Source organism: Danio rerio, chromosome 6, assembly GCF_052040795.2.
Source record: "Danio rerio strain M-AB ecotype USA chromosome 6, GRCz13ab, whole genome shotgun sequence".
Classification (NCBI taxonomy): Eukaryota; Metazoa; Chordata; class Actinopteri; order Cypriniformes; family Danionidae; genus Danio; species Danio rerio.
The window spans coordinates 61,890,411-61,912,500 of record NC_141026.1 but is presented as its reverse complement, the minus strand read 5'-3'; the positions used below and the strand labels follow the sequence as shown (position 1 = coordinate 61,912,500).

Below are 22,090 nucleotides of genomic sequence, written 5' to 3'. Positions count from 1 at the left end.
CAAACACATGCGCTATAGAGGAATTGATCAACTACATAGCTGTAGTGTATGGGTGTTTCCCGGTATTGAGTTGTGGCTGGACGCGCATCCGCTGCGTAAAACATGCTGGAATAGTTGGCGGTTCATTCCACTGTGGTGACCTCTGATGAATAAAGGGACTAAGCAGAAGGAAAGTGAACAAATGAACATTTTTCTAATTGCAAAGAAACAAGGCATGTCCTCATAAACCACACATAGACATCACAACACACGTCACAACACATATAACAACACACACACACTATTCAAAACACACAATCGCACAAAAACACTTAATTGCATATGAGCACACCCTCCCAACACACACAGACACACAACACAAACACGTAGACATCACAACACACACATCACAACACGCATCATAACACACCTTCTCACATGTTCATTTCCAACAGCTTCGTCTTCTTTCTTTCTTTCTTTTTACAAAATCAGTGTTCATCAGTCTTATTTTTATTGGTTTTATTCATATTTTTATTAAATTATTAAAACGTTGCTCTGGATAGTGAGCATTATCTGAATCCTGTTCTCTTGTGTTCTTCTCCTTGTGTCAGTGTTGCATTGATAACTATGAGGAGATGGTGCAGATTCTGCTCACTCATGGTGCGACTGTAAACGCTCAGGACAACGAGCTCTGGACACCGCTGCATGCCGCAGCCACATGTGGACACACCGGCCTGGTCAAAATCCTCATCCAGCAGTGAGTCTCCTGTCTGATTATTCCTCAACACGACACTGTCACAGATACATTTCAAACATATTCATTTACCAAACTGGAATGATATAAAACATATTTTAGTTGATCAGTACAGAGTTGATGGTGACAGAGTTGACGGTAACAGTTGACGATTACAGTGTGACGTGACAGAATTGACGATTACAGTGTGACGTGAAAGAATTGACGATTACAGTGTGACGTGACAGAATTGACGATTACAGTGTGACGTGAAAGAGTTGATGATTACAGTGTGACGTGACAGAATTGACGATTACAGTGTGATGGTGACAGTGTTGACGATTACAGTGTGACGTGAAAGAGTTGACGATTACAGTGTGACGTGAAAGAGTTGACGATTACAGTGTGATGGTGACAGTCTTGACGATTACAGTGTGACGTGAAAGAGTTGACGATTACAGTGTGACGTGAAAGAGTTGACGATTACAGTGTGACGTGACAGTGTTGGCGATTACAGTGTGACGTGACAGAATTGACGATTACAGTGTGACGTGAAAGAGTTGAGGATTACAGTGTGACGTGACAGTGTTGACGATTACAGTGTGATGGTGACAGAGTTGACGATTACAGTGTGACGTGAAAGAGTTGACGATTACAGTGTGACGTGACAGTGTTGGCGATTACAGTGTGACGTGACAGAATTGACGATTACAGTGTGACGTGAAAGAGTTGAGGATTACAGTGTGACGTGACAGTGTTGACGATTACAGTGTGATGGTGACAGAGTTGACGATTACAGTGTGACGTGACAGAATTGACGATTACAGTGTGACGTGACAGAATTGACGATTACAGTGTGACGTGAAAGAGTTGACGATTACAGTGTGACGTGACAGTGTTGACGATTACAGTGTGATGGTGACAGAGTTGACGATTACAGTGTGACGTGACAGAATTGACGATTACAGTGTGACGTGACAGAATTGACGATTACAGTGTGACGTGAAAGAGTTGACGATTACAGTGTGACGTGACAGTGTTGACGATTACAGTGTGATGGTGACAGTGTTGACGATTACAGTGTGACGTGAAAGAGTTGACGATTACAGTGTGACGTGAAAGAGTTGACGATTACAGTGTGATGGTGACAGTCTTGACGATTACAGTGTGACGTGAAAGAGTTGACGATTACAGTGTGACGGTGACAGAGTTGACGATTACAGTGTGACGTGAAAGAGTTGACGATTACAGTGTGACGTGACAGTGTTGACGATTACAGTGTGATGGTGACAGAGTTGACGATTACAGTGTGACGTGACAGAATTGATGATTACAGTGTGACGTGAAAGAGTTGACGATTACAGTGTGATGGTGACAGAGTTGACGATTACAGTGTGACGTGAAAGAGTTGACGATTACAGTGTGACGTGACAGTGTTGACGATTACAGTGTGATGGTGACAGAGTTGACGATTACAGTGTGACGTGACAGAATTGACGATTACAGTGTGACGTGAAAGAGTTGACGATTACAGTGTGACGTGACAGTGTTGACGATTACAGTGTGATGGTGACAGAGTTGACGATTACAGTGTGACGTGACAGAATTGACGATTACAGTGTGACGTGACAGAATTGACGATTACAGTGTGACGTGAAAGAGTTGACGATTACAGTGTGACGTGACAGTGTTGACGATTACAGTGTGATGGTGACAGTGTTGACGATTACAGTGTGACGTGAAAGAGTTGACGATTACAGTGTGACGTGAAAGAGTTGACGATTACAGTGTGATGGTGACAGTCTTGACGATTACAGTGTGACGTGAAAGAGTTGACGATTACAGTGTGACGGTGACAGAGTTGACGATTACAGTGTGACGTGAAAGAGTTGACGATTACAGTGTGATGGTGACAGAGTTGACGATTACAGTGTGACGTGACAGAATTGACGATTACAGTGTGACGTGAAAGAGTTGACGATTACAGTGTGACGTGACAGTGTTGACGATTACAGTGTGATGGTGACAGAGTTGACGATTACAGTGTGACGTGACAGAATTGACGATTACAGTGTGACGTGAAAGAGTTGACGATTACAGTGTGACGTGACAGTGTTGACGATTACAGTGTGATGGTGACAGAGTTGACGATTACAGTGTGACGTGACAGAATTGACGATTACAGTGTGACGTGACAGAATTGACGATTACAGTGTGACGTGAAAGAGTTGACGATTACAGTGTGACGTGACAGTGTTGACGATTACAGTGTGATGGTGACAGTGTTGACGATTACAGTGTGACGTGAAAGAGTTGACGATTACAGTGTGACGTGAAAGAGTTGACGATTACAGTGTGATGGTGACAGTCTTGACGATTACAGTGTGACGTGAAAGAGTTGACGATTACAGTGTGACGGTGACAGAGTTGACGATTACAGTGTGACGTGAAAGAGTTGACGATTACAGTGTGATGGTGACAGAGTTGACGATTACAGTGTGACGTGACAGAATTGACGATTACAGTGTGACGTGAAAGAGTTGACGATTACAGTGTGACGTGACAGTGTTGACGATTACAGTGTGATGGTGACAGAGTTGACGATTACAGTGTGACGTGACAGAATTGACGATTACAGTGTGACGTGAAAGAGTTGACGATTACAGTGTGACGTGACAGTGTTGACGATTACAGTGTGATGGTGACAGAGTTGACGATTACAGTGTGACGTGACAGAATTGACGATTACAGTGTGACGTGACAAAATTGACGATTACAGTGTGACGTGAAAGAGTTGACGATTACAGTGTGACGTGACAGTGTTGACGATTACAGTGTGATGGTGACAGTGTTGACGATTACAGTGTGACGTGAAAGAGTTGACGATTACAGTGTGACGTGAAAGAGTTGACGATTACAGTGTGATGGTGACAGAGTTGACGATTACAGTGTGACGTGAAAGAGTTGACGATTACAGTGTGATGGTGACAGAGTTGACGATTACAGTGTGACGTGACAGAATTGACGATTACAGTGTGACGTGAAAGAGTTGACGATTACAGTGTGACGTGACAGAATTGACGATTACAGTGTGACGTGAAAGAGTTGACGATTACAGTGTGACGTGACAGAATTGACGATTACAGTGTGACGTAAAAGAGTTGACGATTACAGTGTGACGTGACAGTGTTGACGATTACAGTGTGATGGTGACAGAATTGACGAATACAGTGTGACGTGAAAGAGTTGACGATTACAGTGTGACGTGACAGTGTTGACGATTACAGTGTGATGGTGACAGTGTTGACGATTACAGTGTGACGTGACAGAATTGACGATTACAGTGTGACGTGAAAGAGTTGACGATTACAGTGTGACGTGACAGAATTGACGATTACAGTGTGACGTGAAAGAGTTGATGATTACAGTGTGACGTGAAAGAGTTGACGATTACAGTGTGACGTGACAGTGTTGACGATTACAGTGTGATGGTGACAGTGTTGACGATTACAGTGTGACGTGACAGTGTTGACGATTACAGTGTGACGTGACAGAATTGACGATTACAGTGTGACGTGAAAGAGTTGACGATTACAGTGTGACGTGACAGTGTTGACGATTACAGTGTGATGGTGACAGAGTTGACGATTACAGTGTGACGTGACAGAATTGACGATTACAGTGTGACGTGACAGAATTGACGATTACAGTGTGACGTGAAAGAGTTGACGATTACAGTGTGACGTGACAGTGTTGACGATTACAGTGTGATGGTGACAGAGTTGACGATTACAGTGTGACGTGACAGAATTGACGATTACAGTGTGACGTGACAGAATTGACGATTACAGTGTGACGTGAAAGAGTTGACGATTACAGTGTGACGTGACAGTGTTGACGATTACAGTGTGATGGTGACAGTGTTGACGATTACAGTGTGACGTGACAGAATTGACGATTACAGTGTGACGTGAAAGAGTTGACGATTACAGTGTGACGTGAAAGAGTTGACGATTACAGTGTGACGTGACAGTGTTGACGATTACAGTGTGATGGTGACAGAGTTGACGATTACAGTGTGACGGTGACAGAGTTGACGATTACAGTGTGATGGTGACAGAGTTGACGATTACAGTGTGACGTGAAAGAGTTGACGATTACAGTGTGATGGTGACAGAGTTGACGATTACAGTGTGACGTGAAAGAGTTGACGATTACAGTGTGACGTGACAGAGTTGACGATTACAGTGTGATGGTGACAGAGTTGACGATTACAGTGTGACGTGAAAGAGTTGACGATTACAGTGTGATGGTGACAGAGTTGACGATTACAGTGTGACGTGAAAGAGTTGACGATTACAGTGTGATGGTGACAGAGTTGACGATTACAGTGTGACGTGAAAGAGTTGACGATTACAGTGTGACGTGAAAGAGTTGACGATTACAGTGTGACGTGACAGAATTGACGATTACAGTGTGACGTGACAGTGTTGACGATTACAGTGTGATGGTGACAGAGTTGACGATTACAGTGTGACGTGAAAGAGTTGACGATTACAGTGTGACGTGAAAGAGTTGACGATTACAGTGTGACGTGACAGTGTTGACGATTACAGTGTGATGGTGACAGAGTTGACGATTACAGTGTGACGTGACAGAATTGACGATTACAGTGTGACGTGACAGAATTGACGATTACAGTGTGACGTGAAAGAGTTGACGATTACAGTGTGACGTGACAGTGTTGACGATTACAGTGTGACGTGAAAGAGTTGACGATTACAGTGTGACGTGAAAGAGTTGACGATTACAGTGTGATGGTGACAGTCTTGACGATTACAGTGTGACGTGAAAGAGTTGACGATTACAGTGTGACGGTGACAGAGTTGACGATTACAGTGTGACGTGAAAGAGTTGACGATTACAGTGTGATGGTGACAGAGTTGATGATTACAGTTTGACGTGAAAGAGTTGATGATTACAGTGTGATGGTGACAGAGTTGACGATTACAGTGTGATGGTGACAGAGTTGATGATTACAGCTTGACGTGAAAGAGTTGACGATTACAGTGAGACGTGACAGAGTTGATGATTACAGTGTGATGGTGACAGAGTTGACGATTACAGTGTGACGTGACAGAGTTGACGATAACTAAGTTGATAATAATAGAGATGAGGATAACACAAATTTTTTTATTTAATTATATGATGAGGGGTAATTGAAGCTGGATGTATGATTCAAAATAGGCAAATAAGCTCATATTTACAAGAGATGTCTGTAAATACACATTTAAACATTTTTTACAGAAAACTTGATGTAATGTGTTACTGTTCATTATTAAAGTTTTTGAAAAATAATAGATTTAAAATTGAGAAGCAAAATGAACCTGCAATTCTAGGATCATCTGTATATTTAAACTGTGTATTGTCTGTGTTTAGTGGTGCTGATCTGCTAGCAGTGAACTCTGACGGGAACATGCCCTATGACCTCTGTGAGGACGACCCTACGCTGGACATCATCGAGACCGCCATGGCCAACAGAGGTCAGCTTCAGTGATCACAACACTTGCTGAATCTGATTGGAGAATAGGGATGGGCAGTAACGATATTCTTTATGATGATATTATTAATGATGTAGAAGTGTCTAATATCACTTCTTCAGTGAAAAATAGTCATTTTAAAATATAATATGTACATTACAAAAATAGTGCTCCTGGATGCCCACTATACTGCAGAGCTCAACCATGTTTATAGCTTATATAATGTATAGGTTATATAATTTTAACCATGTACACTCACTGGCCACTTTATTAGGTACACCTTACTAGTACCGGATTTGAACACCTTTTGCCTTCAGAACTGCCCTAATCCTTGGTGTTATAGATTCAGCAAGCTACTGGAAATATTCCTCAGAGATTTTGCTCCATATTGTCATGAGAGCATCACACAGTTGCTGCAGATTTGTCGGCTGCACATCCATGATGCCAATCTCCCGTTCCACCACATGCCAAAGCTGCTCTATTGGATTGAGCTCTGGTGACTGTGGAGGCCATTTGAGTACAGTGAACTCATCGTCATGTTCAAGAAAGCAGTCTGAGATGATTGAGCTTTATGACATGCTGCGTTATCCTGCTGGAAGTAGCCATCAGAAGATGGAGACACTGTGCTCATAAAGGGATGGACATGGTCAGCAGCAATACTCAGGTAGGCTGTGGCGTTGATGCTCAATTGGTACTAATGGACCCAAAGAAAATCTCCCCCACACCATTACACCACCACCACCAGCCTGAACCGCTGATACAAGGCAGGATGATCCATGCTTTCATGTTGTCTGAGCCGAGCATCTGAATGTGTCAGCAGAAATGGAGACTCATCAGAGCAGCAACGTTTCTCCAATCTTCTATTGTCCAGTTTTGGTGAGTCTGTGTGAATTGTAGCCTCAGTTTCCTGTTCTTAGCTGACAGGAGCGGCACCCGGTGTGCTCTTCTGCTGCTGTAGCCCATCCGCCTCAAGGTTGGCCGTGTTGTGTGTTCAGAGATGCTCTTCTGCAGAGCTCGGTTGTAACGAGTGCTTATTTGAGTTACTGTTGGCTTTCTATCAGCTGGAGCCAGTCTGGCCATTCTCCTCTGACCTCTGGCCTCATCCACAAGGCATTTGCGCCCACAGAACTGCCGCTCACTGGATATTTCCTCTTTGTCGGAGCATTCTCTGTAAACCCTAGAGATGGTTGTGCGTAAAAAACCTAGTAGATCAGCAGTTTCTGAAATACTCAGAGCAGCCCGTCTGGCAGCAACAACCATGCCACGTTCAGAGTCTCTTAAATCCCCTTTCTTCCCCATTCTGATGCTCACTTTGAACTGCAGCAGATCCTCTTGACCATGTCTACATGCCAATGCATTGAGCTGCTGATTAGACATTAGTGTTAACGAGCAATTGGACAGGTGTACCTAATAAAGTGGCCGGTGAGTGTATATCGCTTTTGCATCATATAAAACACAGTTTGATTACACACACACATACACACACAGTATGGGGATGTACAAAATATAGACATAATTCTAAATAGCCATTTTAAATACTAAGAAGCTAACAAAGGACCAGATTTAGAAAGGTTGTGCTTTTTGGTCTGATTCTGCCATGAACAGAATAAAACAGTGTGATTATTGTGTGCATCTTCACTCAGGCAGTCTGACAGTGTGTTATTAACATCATTTACTCTCTGCGGGTTCATTAGAGTCAAGCCTGCTGGGTATTATTCTGATTATTGGTCTGATTGTTTGATTGACAGCTGTATTGTCCAATCATGACAGGCATCACGCAGGAGATGATCAATGAGACGAGAGCGGCAGTGGAGCGGAGCATGCTGGGAGATATTCAGAAGATCCTGCAGGAGGGAGCGGACGTCAACCATCACGACTCACAGGGGGCCACGCTGGTACACACACATTCAGTCATACACAGACAGATACTAACTTAGACACACACACATTCAGTCACAGACAGACACACCCATGCATAAATGCACAGACGCATACATGCGCACACACAGACATACACACACATGCACATACACATACATGCATACACACAAACACATACACACGCACTCAGTCATACACACACACACACACATTCAGTAGCAGACAGACACACACTTGCACATACATGCATACACACACACACTTTCAGTAGATACACACTCATGCATACACGCACACACATACACACACACACACACACACACACACGCATATACAAACACACACACAAACACACACATTCAGTCATAGACACACATACACATGTGCACACACACACTTAAACACACATACTTACGAAATATATGCATGTGTGTGTGTGTGTGTGTATTTGTGTGTGTTTTCAGCTGCACATCGCATCAGCAAACGGTTATACTCAGGCTGCAGAGCTGCTCTTAGACGCCGGAGCTCGATCAGACATGAGAGACTCAGACGGATGGACACCACTGCACGCTGCTGCATGCTGGGGACAGGTCAACACACACACACACACACACACACTCTACATTCTACAAATATTTATAGCATTTAATGCATATAATTTTTAAATAATTGTGTGTATATATATATATATATATATATATATATATATAAGGGGTGTAACGATATTACAAACCATACCAAAATATCGCGATACAACAACCATGATACACATCGTGAAACTCTCGTGGCGTACTGCGGTACTCTCAAGCCCACTGCTGCCCATTGTTGAGGTTGACGTCACTTGTCCCTAATTGAACCAATTTAAACATCTTTATTTGATCATGTTTGATTAAATTGTATCAGTAATGATGAGCTTTAGTTCTAAATATTATATTATAAAGTTCGTTTTTCCATGTCATGTGACTTGAGTGAGCGATCACATTCGGTTACTACTGTATACGCAGGATGGCTGCTTCACAGTACTGAGATTGCAGATCCCCCAGACACAGTTAAGTCGCCTGTGTGGGAACATTTTGGTTTTTTAGTGGAGTACAGGAATGAAATTCATGTCGTAGACAAAGCGCACACTATCTGTCGTAACTTTCACGAAACTCACTTATAAGGAATAACATCTAAAACGTGTGGAAATTTCACCATGTGAGGGTGTAAGCAAAAGACTGACAACAGAACTGCCAACAAAAGTATTTAATGTACAAAAGTGAAAGCAGAATAATGCCCAGATATATACAAAAAAGAGGAATATTTACACTAATAAAAATAATATAATAAAGTAGCAAATTCAAACAAAAATATCAAACAAAAATGAGTTCAGCTCGAGTAAGGGGACGATAGTGAAGCCAAGCAAAAGAAAGAAAATAAAAAACAGTTCTAACTCATGAATGAGCCCTAACCTCACTAACTAATGATAAGAAAAGTCTTCAGTGCTGTATTCTTCCCTGTACTGAACTGTAGAATCAAATAGAAACAAAGATGGCGTTCCTCTCTTACCTGATGTCTTTAACAATACATTATCTACGTGTTTGCAAAATGGAAGTCATACGACATCTTCCCTGTCCACCTCACTCTGAGAAAAGAGTGAACTTGAGGAGGTAAAGCTCAATATGACGGAAAGAGCTGAGCCAAAAAATAACTAACAGTCAATCAATCAGGAAAAACAATGTGCAAAAACTTCTCAAAGTGGGCAAAAGTCATGCAAAATAATTTTACCCAAATGAAAGCAAAGCAAAAACAACGAAAATCACAATCATGCCAGCAAAACACACCAAAAACCAGATCAGAGGAAAAACCGCGCTCTCTCCCGCTCTTCCTGACTGGCTTTTTATATCCCCGCGCCACGTCACCCAATGATGATAGATCGGTCTCCTGACCAATCAGCTGTCGTGAAGGCGGACCTACAGAAATGGAGAGAGCGAGCGAGAGAGAAAGAGAGAGAGAACGGGAGGCAAAAATACCACCTGTATACCGCTACAACCCTAACAGACTAAACTGCACTGTATTTTACTGGTGAATATGTCATGTAAAAACACTGAACAACACATTATATGTATATCTTATCATTAATTTAATCAGAACCCCATCTATCTAAATGAAAACTTAGATAATCAAAACTGAGCATTATGTCTGTGTCTGCACAGCCTCTCACCTGAGAATGTGGACATGATGATGTTCTCGAAGAAGAACTGAAAACTTCATTGAATATTCCTAATGTCCTCAGAGAGGACAAGCCTGTTGATCTGTCACTAGTCTACACTGCAGTTTTTTATTTCATTTTACTTTACTTAGTTACGATGGCTGCACTAAAGAGAATAGTTTTTTCTGCCTAGTCTATATTGGAGGTATTTATTTAATTTTAGTTGTTTACTCGTGTATCCTGACTGTACTAAAATCTGATGGCAAAGTTGATAAAGAAAAAGTTAAGATGTTCTTGTTATTTAGTGAATCTATTGTTCCTTAGCACTGCTGTTAAGATGACATCAACCCTAACCCCACAGCAAACAGAAACCCAACTGAACAGAACCGAACCGAACCATGGCTCCAAAACCATGAACCAAACTGAATTATGCCTTTGGTGTATCGTTACACCCCTAATATTTACATTATACAGTATATACACACTTTATATATATATATATATATATATATATATATATATATATATATATATATATATATATATATATATATATATATATATATATACATATATATACAGTTGAAAGCAGAAGTTTACATATACTCTAAAAAAGGAGCATAACCATTTTTTTTAAAGTGTCTGATGGTAAATGATACTAAGCGTTTACTATTTTAGGTCTGTTAGTATTAATTAAATGATTTACATTTGCTAAATGCCAGAATAATGAGAGAATTTATTATTAATTTCTAGTCAGTCAATAGTTTACACACATTTCCTTGGTATATTTTAGTTTTGCTTTTTAACTGTTTAACTTTGGTCAGATGTTTTGGGTCTCCTTCCACAAGCTTCCACAATAGTTTGCAGGAGTTTTGGCTCATTCCTCCTGCAGAATTGCTGTAACTGAGTCAGATTTGTAGGCTGTCTTGCTCACACAAGCTTTTTCAACTCTGCCCACACATTCTCTATAGGATTGAGATCAGGGCTTTGTGATGGCCACTCCAAAACATTCACTCTGTTGCCCCTAAAGCACATGTGAACTCATTTGGCTGTGTGCTTAGGCTCATGGTGTGTTTGGAAGAGACATTTGAGGCCAAGTTGTAATGTCCTGGCTGAGGTCTTGAGATGTTGCTTCAGAAATAAAATTAAAAATGTAAGGAGTGAAAGTAAACGGTTGTCATAAAAATAAATGGTGGAGTAAAGTACTGAATACAGAAAAATCCACTTAAGTACAGTAACGAAGTATTTGTACTTTGTTACTTTCCACCTCTGGGTTGGAGGAATAATGTGAATAAATTATGCTAATTGCAGCGCTAATGAATATTAATTAGCATGTCTCCTGCTGCAGGTTCAAGTGGCGGAGCTGCTGGTTTCTCATGGAGCCAGTCTGAACGCCAAGACCTACATGGAGGAGACGCCTATAGGTGAACACAAACACACACACACACACACACACACACACACACACACACACACACACACACTCTCTGATCTGAAGGTTTCTGGTCTGAACCACAGACTCCAGAGCGTCTGGCTCATTATATCAGACTAATGTTGTGTATTATACACACACAAACACACACACACAGTGCTCAGCATAAATGACCACGCCCCCTTTAGAAGATTTATATTTTGATCAGTTTCTCTAATTACACACACATCTACAGTATATGAGCAGATGCAAACACGCGCACACACGCACACACACTCAAACACATATGCACAAACCTGCAAATACACTAACACATGCACACTCAGACACAAATGCACACACACCTAAACACACACTACTTAAACCACTAGTCAGCACTGTAAGAAGCCATACAGGCGGCAGTGAATATAGACAATAATATTTGGTGCATATTTGGTGTGTGTGTGTGTGTGTGGTTGTAGATCTGTGTGAGGATGAGGAGTTCAGGAATCATCTTCTGGAGCTGAAGCACAAACACGACATCATCATGAAGTCACAACTGAAGCACAAAACGTCACTGTGCCGCAGAACCAGCAGCGCAGGCAGCCGCGGGTAACACACACACACACACACACACATGCACAAATGGAGACACACATGCACAAATGGAGACACACATGCACTCATGAAAAAAGCTAACAAAAACACACATACACACAAAAACATGCACACAACCACACACACACACACATACATTTGAACATATGCAAACACTCACACTCCCACACACACACACATATGAACACACACAAACATGCACACAACCACACACACACACACACACACACACACATTTAAACACATGCAAACACACACACACACACACACACGTAAACACACAAACATGAACACAACCACATATTCAGACACAAACATTAATGCACAGTCCCAAAGACTATATCAAAACATGAACACACAAATGCCAGCACGCACACACAGACGCACACACACACACACAAATATATATACCCTGCATAAATATTGGACATACACTGACACCTGCTGGACAGACACACTCACTGCATGTGCTCACACACACCACCTGCTGGACACTCGCAAAGATACACAGCCAGACACAAACACACACACACACACACACACACACACACACACACACACTGAAGAGGATCTTCTTTTGCATGTACTCAATCAGTGTGAGCATCTGCATGTGTTGAGCTGAATGTGTGTCTCTGCGTGTGTGTGTTCCAGGAAAGTGGTGCGGCGGGCGAGTCTCTCCGACAGACACAATCTGTGCAGGAAAGAGTATCAGACTGAAGCCATCGTGTGGAGAGGAGGACGAGAAAAAGAAGAACGAGAGCGAGAGTCTGACCAGGAGAACAGCCACACGGTAACACACACACACACACACACTTTGCTTTCATCAGCAACATAATGATTATTAGCAGTTTTCCTTTCTTCTGAACACAAAAGAAGATGTTTTGAAGAATGTTGGAAACCTGTAACCATTGACTTCTATAGTATTTGTTTTTCCCTTAACAATCAGAATAGCCACTTGAGGGAGAGTAAACAGTGGGTGAATGTTCATGTTTGGGTGAACTATATCCAGTTGTCTTGATAAATGATGAAGGCTGTTCTGCAGTGTGTGTTTCTCTGCTTCTCTGAATTGGTTTATACAGATCTCTTAGATGTGTTTACAGTGATTAAGGCAAGTATAAGTAACTGTAATTAAGTGACCTATAAAACTGTTTACTTTTTCAATGGAAAGTGGTTTAATTACTGTAACTATTTACTTTATTCCTCATTATCAGGGCCAGCTCTTTCTGCACAGAATTTAGTTCAAAGTTTGATTTTGGGAGTTCAGTAACTAAACACTTAAAGTAACTATTTCATTTAAAGTTTACAATGCAGATGCAATTAGTGAACAAAGATGTTTAGTGAACAAAGCAAGTCTTTCATTTAATATCTCTACTGTTGGACAGAAAATATAACTTGATCAACTGTATTGTACATAAGTTATGTAAACAAAAAGTCAATTATATTACTAAACTTAATATAAACTGTGAATAAATATATATTTTGCGCGAATTTACATAGATAAATAAATAAATGAATAAATAAACAAACAATTAATTAATAAACGAATAAATAAATTAATAAATGAATAAATAAATTAGTAAATAAATGGATAAATAATCTAATTGATAAATATATTAATGTATATTTAAATATATTTAATAAATAAATAAATAAAATAATTAATAATTAGATAATTAATAAATAAATAATTGAATAACTAAATAAATAAATAAATAAATGAATGAATGAAATAATAAATAAATGTATTAATAAATTAGTTAAATAAAAAACTAATAAATAAATTGAATAATTAATAAATAAACAAATACATAAATTAATAGATTAATTAATAAATGAATAAAATAATGAATGAATAAATAAATGAATTAATAGATAAATTAATTACTTAATAAATAAATAAATGCCATTAATAATTAATGAATAATAAAAAAATAAAATAAAATAAATAAATACATACACTGAATGATTCGCTAAATAATCAGTGTACACTTGACATTGCTTGTGTGTGTGCAGATGCAGCCTACTGAGGGCCCTCAATCTCCAGGCATCCTGAAAGACAGTGGACAGAATGGCTGTATCTCCAGTCCATCTCCAAACGGTGACCCACTGACCCCTCCTGACCCCATGACCCCTCCTGTCCCCGGTGACCCTGTGACCTCCGCTGAGGAGCCCAAGCTGAAGGCTCAGACTCTGTCAGAACTGAAGAAGCAGCGATCTGCCGCCGCCGCCAAACTCCTGCATCACCCCGTCCTCAATGGTCACCTAGGCAACGGCTCCTCTAAGCCCCTCCCTGACGACCCCCGCATGCCACTCGTCTCGTCCAATGGCAGCGCGGTTTACTTCACACCTGCTAGCGGAGACCCACCCCTCCTGAGGTTCAAGCAGCCAATCGAAGAAGAGGATCCCAAGAGTCACAGCTGCTGCTGCATTGCATAGGTCTGCACCGGCCAATCACACAACCCCAAGCGCCTGATGGGCTGCAGCTCGGAGGTTTCACAAATCCTTGGCTGCGTCTGAAATCACGTAAACAGGAGACACGTTACTGTCCCATAATGCAACGCCAAAGATGAGTGAGAGTGAAGCGATGCAACTGAGTCACTCAGTGAATCAAACAAAGCTTCAGTGAATCAAACACAACTTCAATGAGTCACTTAGTGAATCAAACAAAACTTCAGAGAGTCACACAGTGAATCAAACACAGCTTCAGTGAATCAAACACAACTTCAATGAGTCACTTAGTGAATCAAACAAAACTTTAGTGAGTCACTCAGTGAATCAAACACAGCTTCAGTGAATCGTTCAGTGAATCAAACTAAACTTCAGGAATTGCTCAGTGGATCAAACACAACTTCAATGAGTCACTTAGTGAATCAAACAAAACTTCAGTGAGTCACTCAGTGAATCAAACACAGCTTCAGTGAATCAAACACAACTTCAATGAGTCACTTAGTGAATCAAACAAAACTTTAGTGAGTCACTCAGTGAATCAAACACAGCTTCAGTGAATCGTTCAGTGAATCAAACTAAACTTCAGGAATTGCACAGTGGATCAAACACAACTTCAATGAGTCGCTCAGTGAATCAAACACAGCTTCAGTGAATCAAACACAACTTCAATGAGTCACTTAGTGAATCAAACAAAACTTTAGTGAGTCATTCAGTGAATCAAACACAGCTTCAGTGAATCGTTCAGTGAATTAAACTAAACTTCAGGAATTGCTCAGTGGATCAAACACAACTTCAGTAAGTCACTCAGTGAATCAAAAAAAAGCTTCATTGAATCAACCACAACTTTAATGATTTGCTCAGTGAATCAAACATACCGCTTCAGTGAGTCACTCAGTGAATCAAACAACTTCAGTGAGTCATTCAGTGAATCAATCAAAACTTCAGTGAATCAAGCACACAGCTTCAGTGAGTCACTCAGTGAATCAATTTTAACTTCAGTAAGTCACTTAGTGAATCAAACACAACTTCAGTGAGTCATTCAGTGGATCAATTACAACTTCAGTGAATCATACACGGCTTCAGTGATTCGCTAAGTGAATCAAACACAACTTCAGTGATTCGCTCAGTAAATCAAACACACAGCTTCAGTGAATTGCTCAGTAAATCAAACATAGCTACAGTGAATCAAAAGCACAGCTTCGGTGAGTCACTTAGTGAATCAAACAAAGCTTCAGTGAGTCACTCAGTGAATCAAACACAGCTTATGTGAGTGACTCAGTGAATCAAACAAAGCTTCAGTGAGTCACTTAGTGAATCAGACAAAGCTTTAGTGAACCAAACACACAGTTTCGGTGAGTCACTTAGTGAATCAAACAAAGCTTCAGTGAGTCACTCAGTGAATCAAACACAGCTTCTGTGAGTCACCCAGACAATCAAACAAAGCTTCAGTGAGTCACTTAGTGAATCAAACACAGTTTAGTGAGTCACTTAGTGAATCTTACAAAGCATCAGTGAATTTAACGCAGCTTCAGCGAGTTGCTCAGTGAATCACTCAAAGCTTCAGTGAATCAAACACACAGCTTCAGTGAGTCACTCACTGCTTCAAAAATCCCGTACAGATAGCGGCCAGATCTGCAGTGTGCATCTAATGAATCTCAGGGTGAGAGAGTTCATGATGTGAGTAAAATGTCAAATGAACTTGCAGACCCTGCATGAGTGATGTGTGATTTCAGACGCAGCTCTTCTGTGATGTTTGCAGTCCTGACCGCTCTCTGAACCTCACAGAACAGAGAAACGCTCAAGAAGAGGAAGGAAGTGACATCATTCAGGCCGTGCAGGTTGAATGTGTGAGCGATGCTTGACTTTTCCACTGATGTGTAATGTTGTACAGAAGAGAGAATCTGCTGTGTGTGTGTGTGTGTTTGTGTGTGTGTGTACAGTATTTATTTGTATATGTGCATAAAGCCACTGTTCTATAAGATTATTTATTGTTTTACAGAGAGATGAAGTGCACAAATGAATGGAGACGCGTCCTTTACGTCAGTATTTTTCTATAGCAGTGTTATAATAATAATAATGACCAGATGAAGTATATCTGACGGCTCCTAAACTCACGTCACACTAAAGCAAAGCCAGAGAAGCAGATGAGCAGCAGATTCATTTCAATATGTAATCTGCAATATAAAATAGTGATGTGTTTCAGTAATTCACTGTACATTCCTCTTAATATGTGCAAAGTTTGGTGCAAAATGATTATGTAAATGAAATTAAATAATTGACATGTGCCTAAACACAGTTTTAATATATAAATTACATGATAATTTGAATGCTGTCCAAACACACCTGCCCGGAGGTTTCTAGTTTATCTAGTAAGAGTCTGATTAGTTCAGGTGTGTTTGATTCGGGTTGGAGCTGAACTCTCCAGGACTGTCCCGAAGAGTTTCATTCCAACCCTAATCAGACACACCCGAAGCAGCTGATCAAGCTCTTACTAGATACACTAGAGACTTCCGGGCAGGTGTGTTGAAGCAAGTTGGATCTAAACTCAGCAGGACACCGGCCCTCCAGGACCGAGTTTGGACACCCCTGCTGTATGTTATATATATATATATACAGTGCTCAGCATATGTAAGTTGACCCTTCACAAATCTCTCTTTTAAACTCATATGTTTAATAGGAAGCTCTACAATATTATATTGGTGCAGATACATTAGATTAGTCAGTCCTGAAGCCAAATCTAGAGCTCATCTGACAAAATAGCTTACAATAAAGGCCCAAACACTAGCACAGCCAAATGTACGTGTTAGAGAAAAATATTAAATACACATTTACCAAAGAGGACAAATCAAGAGCAGCAAAAAATAAACAAATTAAATTTTTTGTAAATTAAATTTTTGCAATATTTAGCTTGCATTTAATTGTAGAATCTGTCGATTGCTTAATATGTTTGATGACTAAAATATAATTTTAATAAATAAATCTGTTTAATGAATCTGTTTAAATGCAATAAAACACATCGCCTGTTCACCTTATTCTCAGCGGACTAGCAGGTGCATCCATTTTAATGGTTTTGGCTTGAGATCTCCGCTCATGTTCACTTCCATTCATTCCATTCCAGGTTATAAACAGCTTGTTTTGCTGCTGGATGTTGCAAACTGATGTTTTCTTATTATATAATTCTGCTTTGTCTGTATAATCATGCACACACCTGTTTGTAGAGCAAGTAGTTTGACCGTTTTCTGCCGTTTTTTTTATTCCTATAGCCATTTATCCCATATGCAGCTGAATCATACGTTTCTAAATCACTCGCAAAATATGAGCGCACTTCCACATTGAAGAATATGGTCAATATTCACTGAGAAATGGATTAAAATATTCTTTCGAAATGGGCCGTACTCAATTATGCTGAGCTCTGTAATATTCAAATTAAACTAATATAGGTAACACACAAGCAGAAATGGCAGGCAGCAAAATGATTATTTAAATATTATATTTGTACAATATATTAAATATTACAGTATTAAAATATTAAATATTATATTTGTACAATATATTAAATATTACAGTATTAAAATATTAAATATTATATTTGTACAATATATTAAATATTACAGTATTAAAATATTAAATATTATATTTGTACAATATATTAAATATTACAGTATTAAAATATTATATTTGTACAATTAGTCCTAAACACATGTATGTATTTAATAGTGCTGTCAACTGATTAATCATAATCGCATCCGGGATAAAAGTTTCATTCTTTCATTTTCTTTTCAGCTTAGTCCCTTTATTAATCTGGGGTCGCCACAGCGGAATGAACCGCCAACTATTCCAGGATATGTTTTACGCAGTGAATGCCCTTCCAGTTGCAACCCATCACTGTGAAACACCCATACACACTCATTCACAAACACACACTAGGACAAATTAGCCTACTCAGTTCCCCTATAGCGCTTGTGTTTGGACTGTGGGGGAAACACCAGCTTACCCAGCCGTGGCTCGAACCAGCGACCTTCTTGCTTTGAAGCGACAGTGCAACCATGCACTAGATAAATATTTACATATTTACAATACACATGTAAATATTTTGAAATATGAACTTTCATCTAGGGCGGCATGGTTGCCCTGTCGCTTCACAGCAAGGAGGTCGCTGGTTCAAGCCTTGTATACTATATACATATATATAGTATACAATATAGTCATGCATATATTTATATAGGCCGACACGGCGGCTCAGTGGTCAGGACTGTGGCCTCACAGTAAGAAGGTCTCTGATTTGAGTCTCGGCTGGGTCAGTTGGTGTTTCTGTGTGGAGTTTGCATGTTCTCCCCGTGTTGGCGTGGGTTTCCTCTGGGTGTTCCGGTTTCCCCCACAGTCCAAACACATGCACTATAGGGGAACTGATCAACTACACTGACCGTGGTGTATGAGTGTGTGTGTGATTGAGAGTGTGTATGGGTGTTCCGGGCTTTCGCCGTGTAAAACATATTCTAGATTAGTAGTCGGTTCATTCTGCTGTTGTGACCCCTGAAATAGAGATTAAGATGAAGGAAAATGAATGGACAAATATAGTTAAATACTTAAAAAATACAGTTCACACATATATTTTGTTAATGTGATTTGATTTAGGATGTGATTAATTGTTTTGACAGCGTTAATATTATTATATTGCATTGCAATTTTGCATAATACCTAAGTTTAAGAACTTTATTAATCCCACCAGGGGTAATTACATTAGGGCAGTGGCATTTCATGATACAACAAACACATAAAGAGACAAAAAACGTACTAACAATATTAAAAAACACAATGCACAATCCAGCAAGCTTCATAATAACTTCAGAAATAGTGCTAAAAGCATAGGAAGGACCCGTATATTAAACATTACATTTCAAAATGAATTCTGCTGCTCATATGCTTCCATACAAAGCAGTTTTGCAGAAAGAAAAGCCTGTTTCTTTTATTGTGTGTGTGACATTATTATTTTTGGGGGTTAATTGTATGCACAGAAATACAACTGTACGTGATAATAATATTAACAACACTTTTTTGTGTTAGATTAATGCACATTTGTATGATACTATAGGGGTCAAATGCTTAATTCTGAGCTTAATGCGAAGCTTTTCTTTGTGCAAAAGAATGTGAGGTGTGATCAGTTTGTTTATGAGCGTCAGTGTGAGTTGTGGATCAGCCGGAGGGATTATGATGAGTTATTATTTATTCTCTGTATGATCACTTCTGGCATGTTTCGTTCTGCTCCGTTATGACGCTCTCGGGTGCCAAAGTCTTCCAGATGATTGACAGCAGAATCAGCCAATGAGGTTCCAGTGCCACCCCTGTAGCCCCGCCTCCTCGGCAACACTCACGGCATTCATGCGTCAGAAGGCGGGAAAGAATGTAAATAATGGCAGGAATCTGAGCGGAGAGACTGAATTTACTGTGTTAATATGAAGAACTGACTCCAGATCAGCACAAAGCAGTATTCTGTAGCCTGTGTGTGATGCTCGAACACACACGTAGAGATGTTCACGTTATTCTGCTTCCGTTTCTACTGTCACACCACCATCACAACTACTGATTTTATAATTACTGGAACACACTGATCACTGTATTAACATATTTTCAATAAATTGTATATTTTGATCAGTTTCTGAGAGTCTCACAGGCTTCCTTCTGTTCTTTTAGATCTTTCTTTCATTCATTCATTCATTCATTTTCTTTTCGGCTTAGTCCCTTTACTAATCCGGGGTTGCTCCAGCGGAATGAACCACCAACTTATCCAGCATATGTTTCACGCAGCTGATGCTCTTCCAGCTGCAACCCATCTCTGGGAAACACTCATACACTATGGACAATTCAGCTTATTCACCTGTACCGCATGTGTTTGGACTGTGGGGGAAACCGGAGGAAACCCACATGAATGCGGGGAGAACATTCAAACTCCACACAGAAACGCCCACTGACCAAGCCGAGGCTCGAACCAGCGACCTTCTTGCTGTGAGGCGACAGCACTACCTACTGCGCCACTGCGTCACCCCTAGAGGTTTCTTTATTTATATTCATTGCAATAAAATTAATGGAATCTGCTGCATAAAACATATGCTGGAATAGTTGGCGGTTCATTCCGCTGTGGCGAACTCGGAAATAGAAACTAATCTGAATGAATAAATACAGTTGAAAGCAGAAGTCCACTGTATAAAAGGCACATAAGCATTTAAAACAAGTCAGATGTTAATGTGATTAAACTTGTTCTCTTTTAGGTAAGTGAGGATGATCACTTGTGTTTCTGTTCTGCTCAACAGCAGAATAATGTGAGAGATTGTTTGAGAAATTGTTTTAACTCTTCTTGAAAGTCAAGTTTACACACAATAAGATTATTCTGCCTCTGGAAAAGCTCAGATGATGATGTCAGGGTTTTGGAGGTTTCTGATTGGCTAATTGACAACATTTGAGTTAATGTGAGGCACAACTGTAGAATAGTGTTGAAGGAAAAGCTCAAACACACTGCTTCCTTCTGTGACAACATGGAGAATCAACAACAAAGCCAGATTACCATTAGCTGAATGACACTGGGAAAAGACTGATGTGTGGAGACATGTCCTGTGCTCTGATGGAGCTAAGATTGAACTGTTTGGCCATAATGAGCAGTGTTACATTCAGAGGACAAAGGGGAAAGCGCACAAGCCTAGAACACCATCCCAACTGTGCAGTATGGGGGCGGCAGTGTCATGATGTGGGGCTGTTTTGCTGCAGGAGGGACTGGTCCACTTCACAGCATAGATGGCATCATGAAGACAGAACATTATGGAGAAATACTGAAGCAACATCTCAACACATCAGCCAGGACATTACAACTTGGCCTCAAATGGCTCTTCCAGACACACCATGAGCCTAAGCACACTGCCAAACTAGTTCAAATGTGCTTTAAGGACAACAGAGTGAATGTTTTGGAGTGGCCATCACAAAGCCCTGAACTCAATCCTATAGAGAATGTGTGGGCAGAGCTGAAAAAGCTTGTGCGAGCAAGACAGCCTACAAATCTGACTCAGTTACAGCAATTCTGCAGGAGGAATGAGCCAAAACTCCTGCAAACTATTGTGAGAAGCTTGTGGAAGGAGACCCAAAACATCTGACCACAGTTAAACAGTTTAAAAGCAAAGCTAAAATATACCAAGGAAATGTGTGTAAACTATTGACTGACTAGAAATTAATAAAAAGAATTCTCTCATTATTCTGGCATTTAGCAAATGTAAATTATTTAATTAATACTAACAGACCTAAAA

General features: G+C 40.2%; 1 protein-coding gene across 11 annotated transcripts in view; it reads left to right on the top strand.

The window, feature by feature from the left end:
* The window catches only part of ppp1r16b (protein phosphatase 1, regulatory subunit 16B), a 99,623-nt gene extending 79,167 nt beyond the window's left edge, over nt 1-20,456 (top strand). For 2 of the 11 annotated variants that reach the window (XR_015494430.1, XR_015494431.1), the window contains exons 5-14: nt 591-736; nt 6,152-6,255; nt 8,023-8,147; nt 8,598-8,723; nt 11,673-11,748; nt 12,218-12,347; nt 13,005-13,143; nt 14,367-14,955; nt 15,399-16,131; nt 16,187-17,092. Coding sequence is in view for 2 of the 11 variants with exons in the window: in XM_087258284.1 (XP_087114410.1) it covers nt 591-736; nt 6,152-6,255; nt 8,023-8,147; nt 8,598-8,723; nt 11,673-11,748; nt 12,218-12,347; nt 13,005-13,143; nt 14,367-14,789 (1,269 nt within the window). In the remaining 9 variants the exon portion in view is untranslated. Of the gene's footprint in view, nt 1-590; nt 737-6,151; nt 6,256-8,022; nt 8,148-8,597; nt 8,724-11,672; nt 11,749-12,217; nt 12,348-13,004; nt 13,144-14,366; nt 18,287-20,092 lie in introns of those variants that run through there. The other 9 variants (XR_015494432.1, XR_015494433.1, XR_015944678.1 and 6 more) reach the window with 8 other exon arrangements.
* Nucleotides 20,457-22,090: the final 1,634 nt, after the last annotated feature.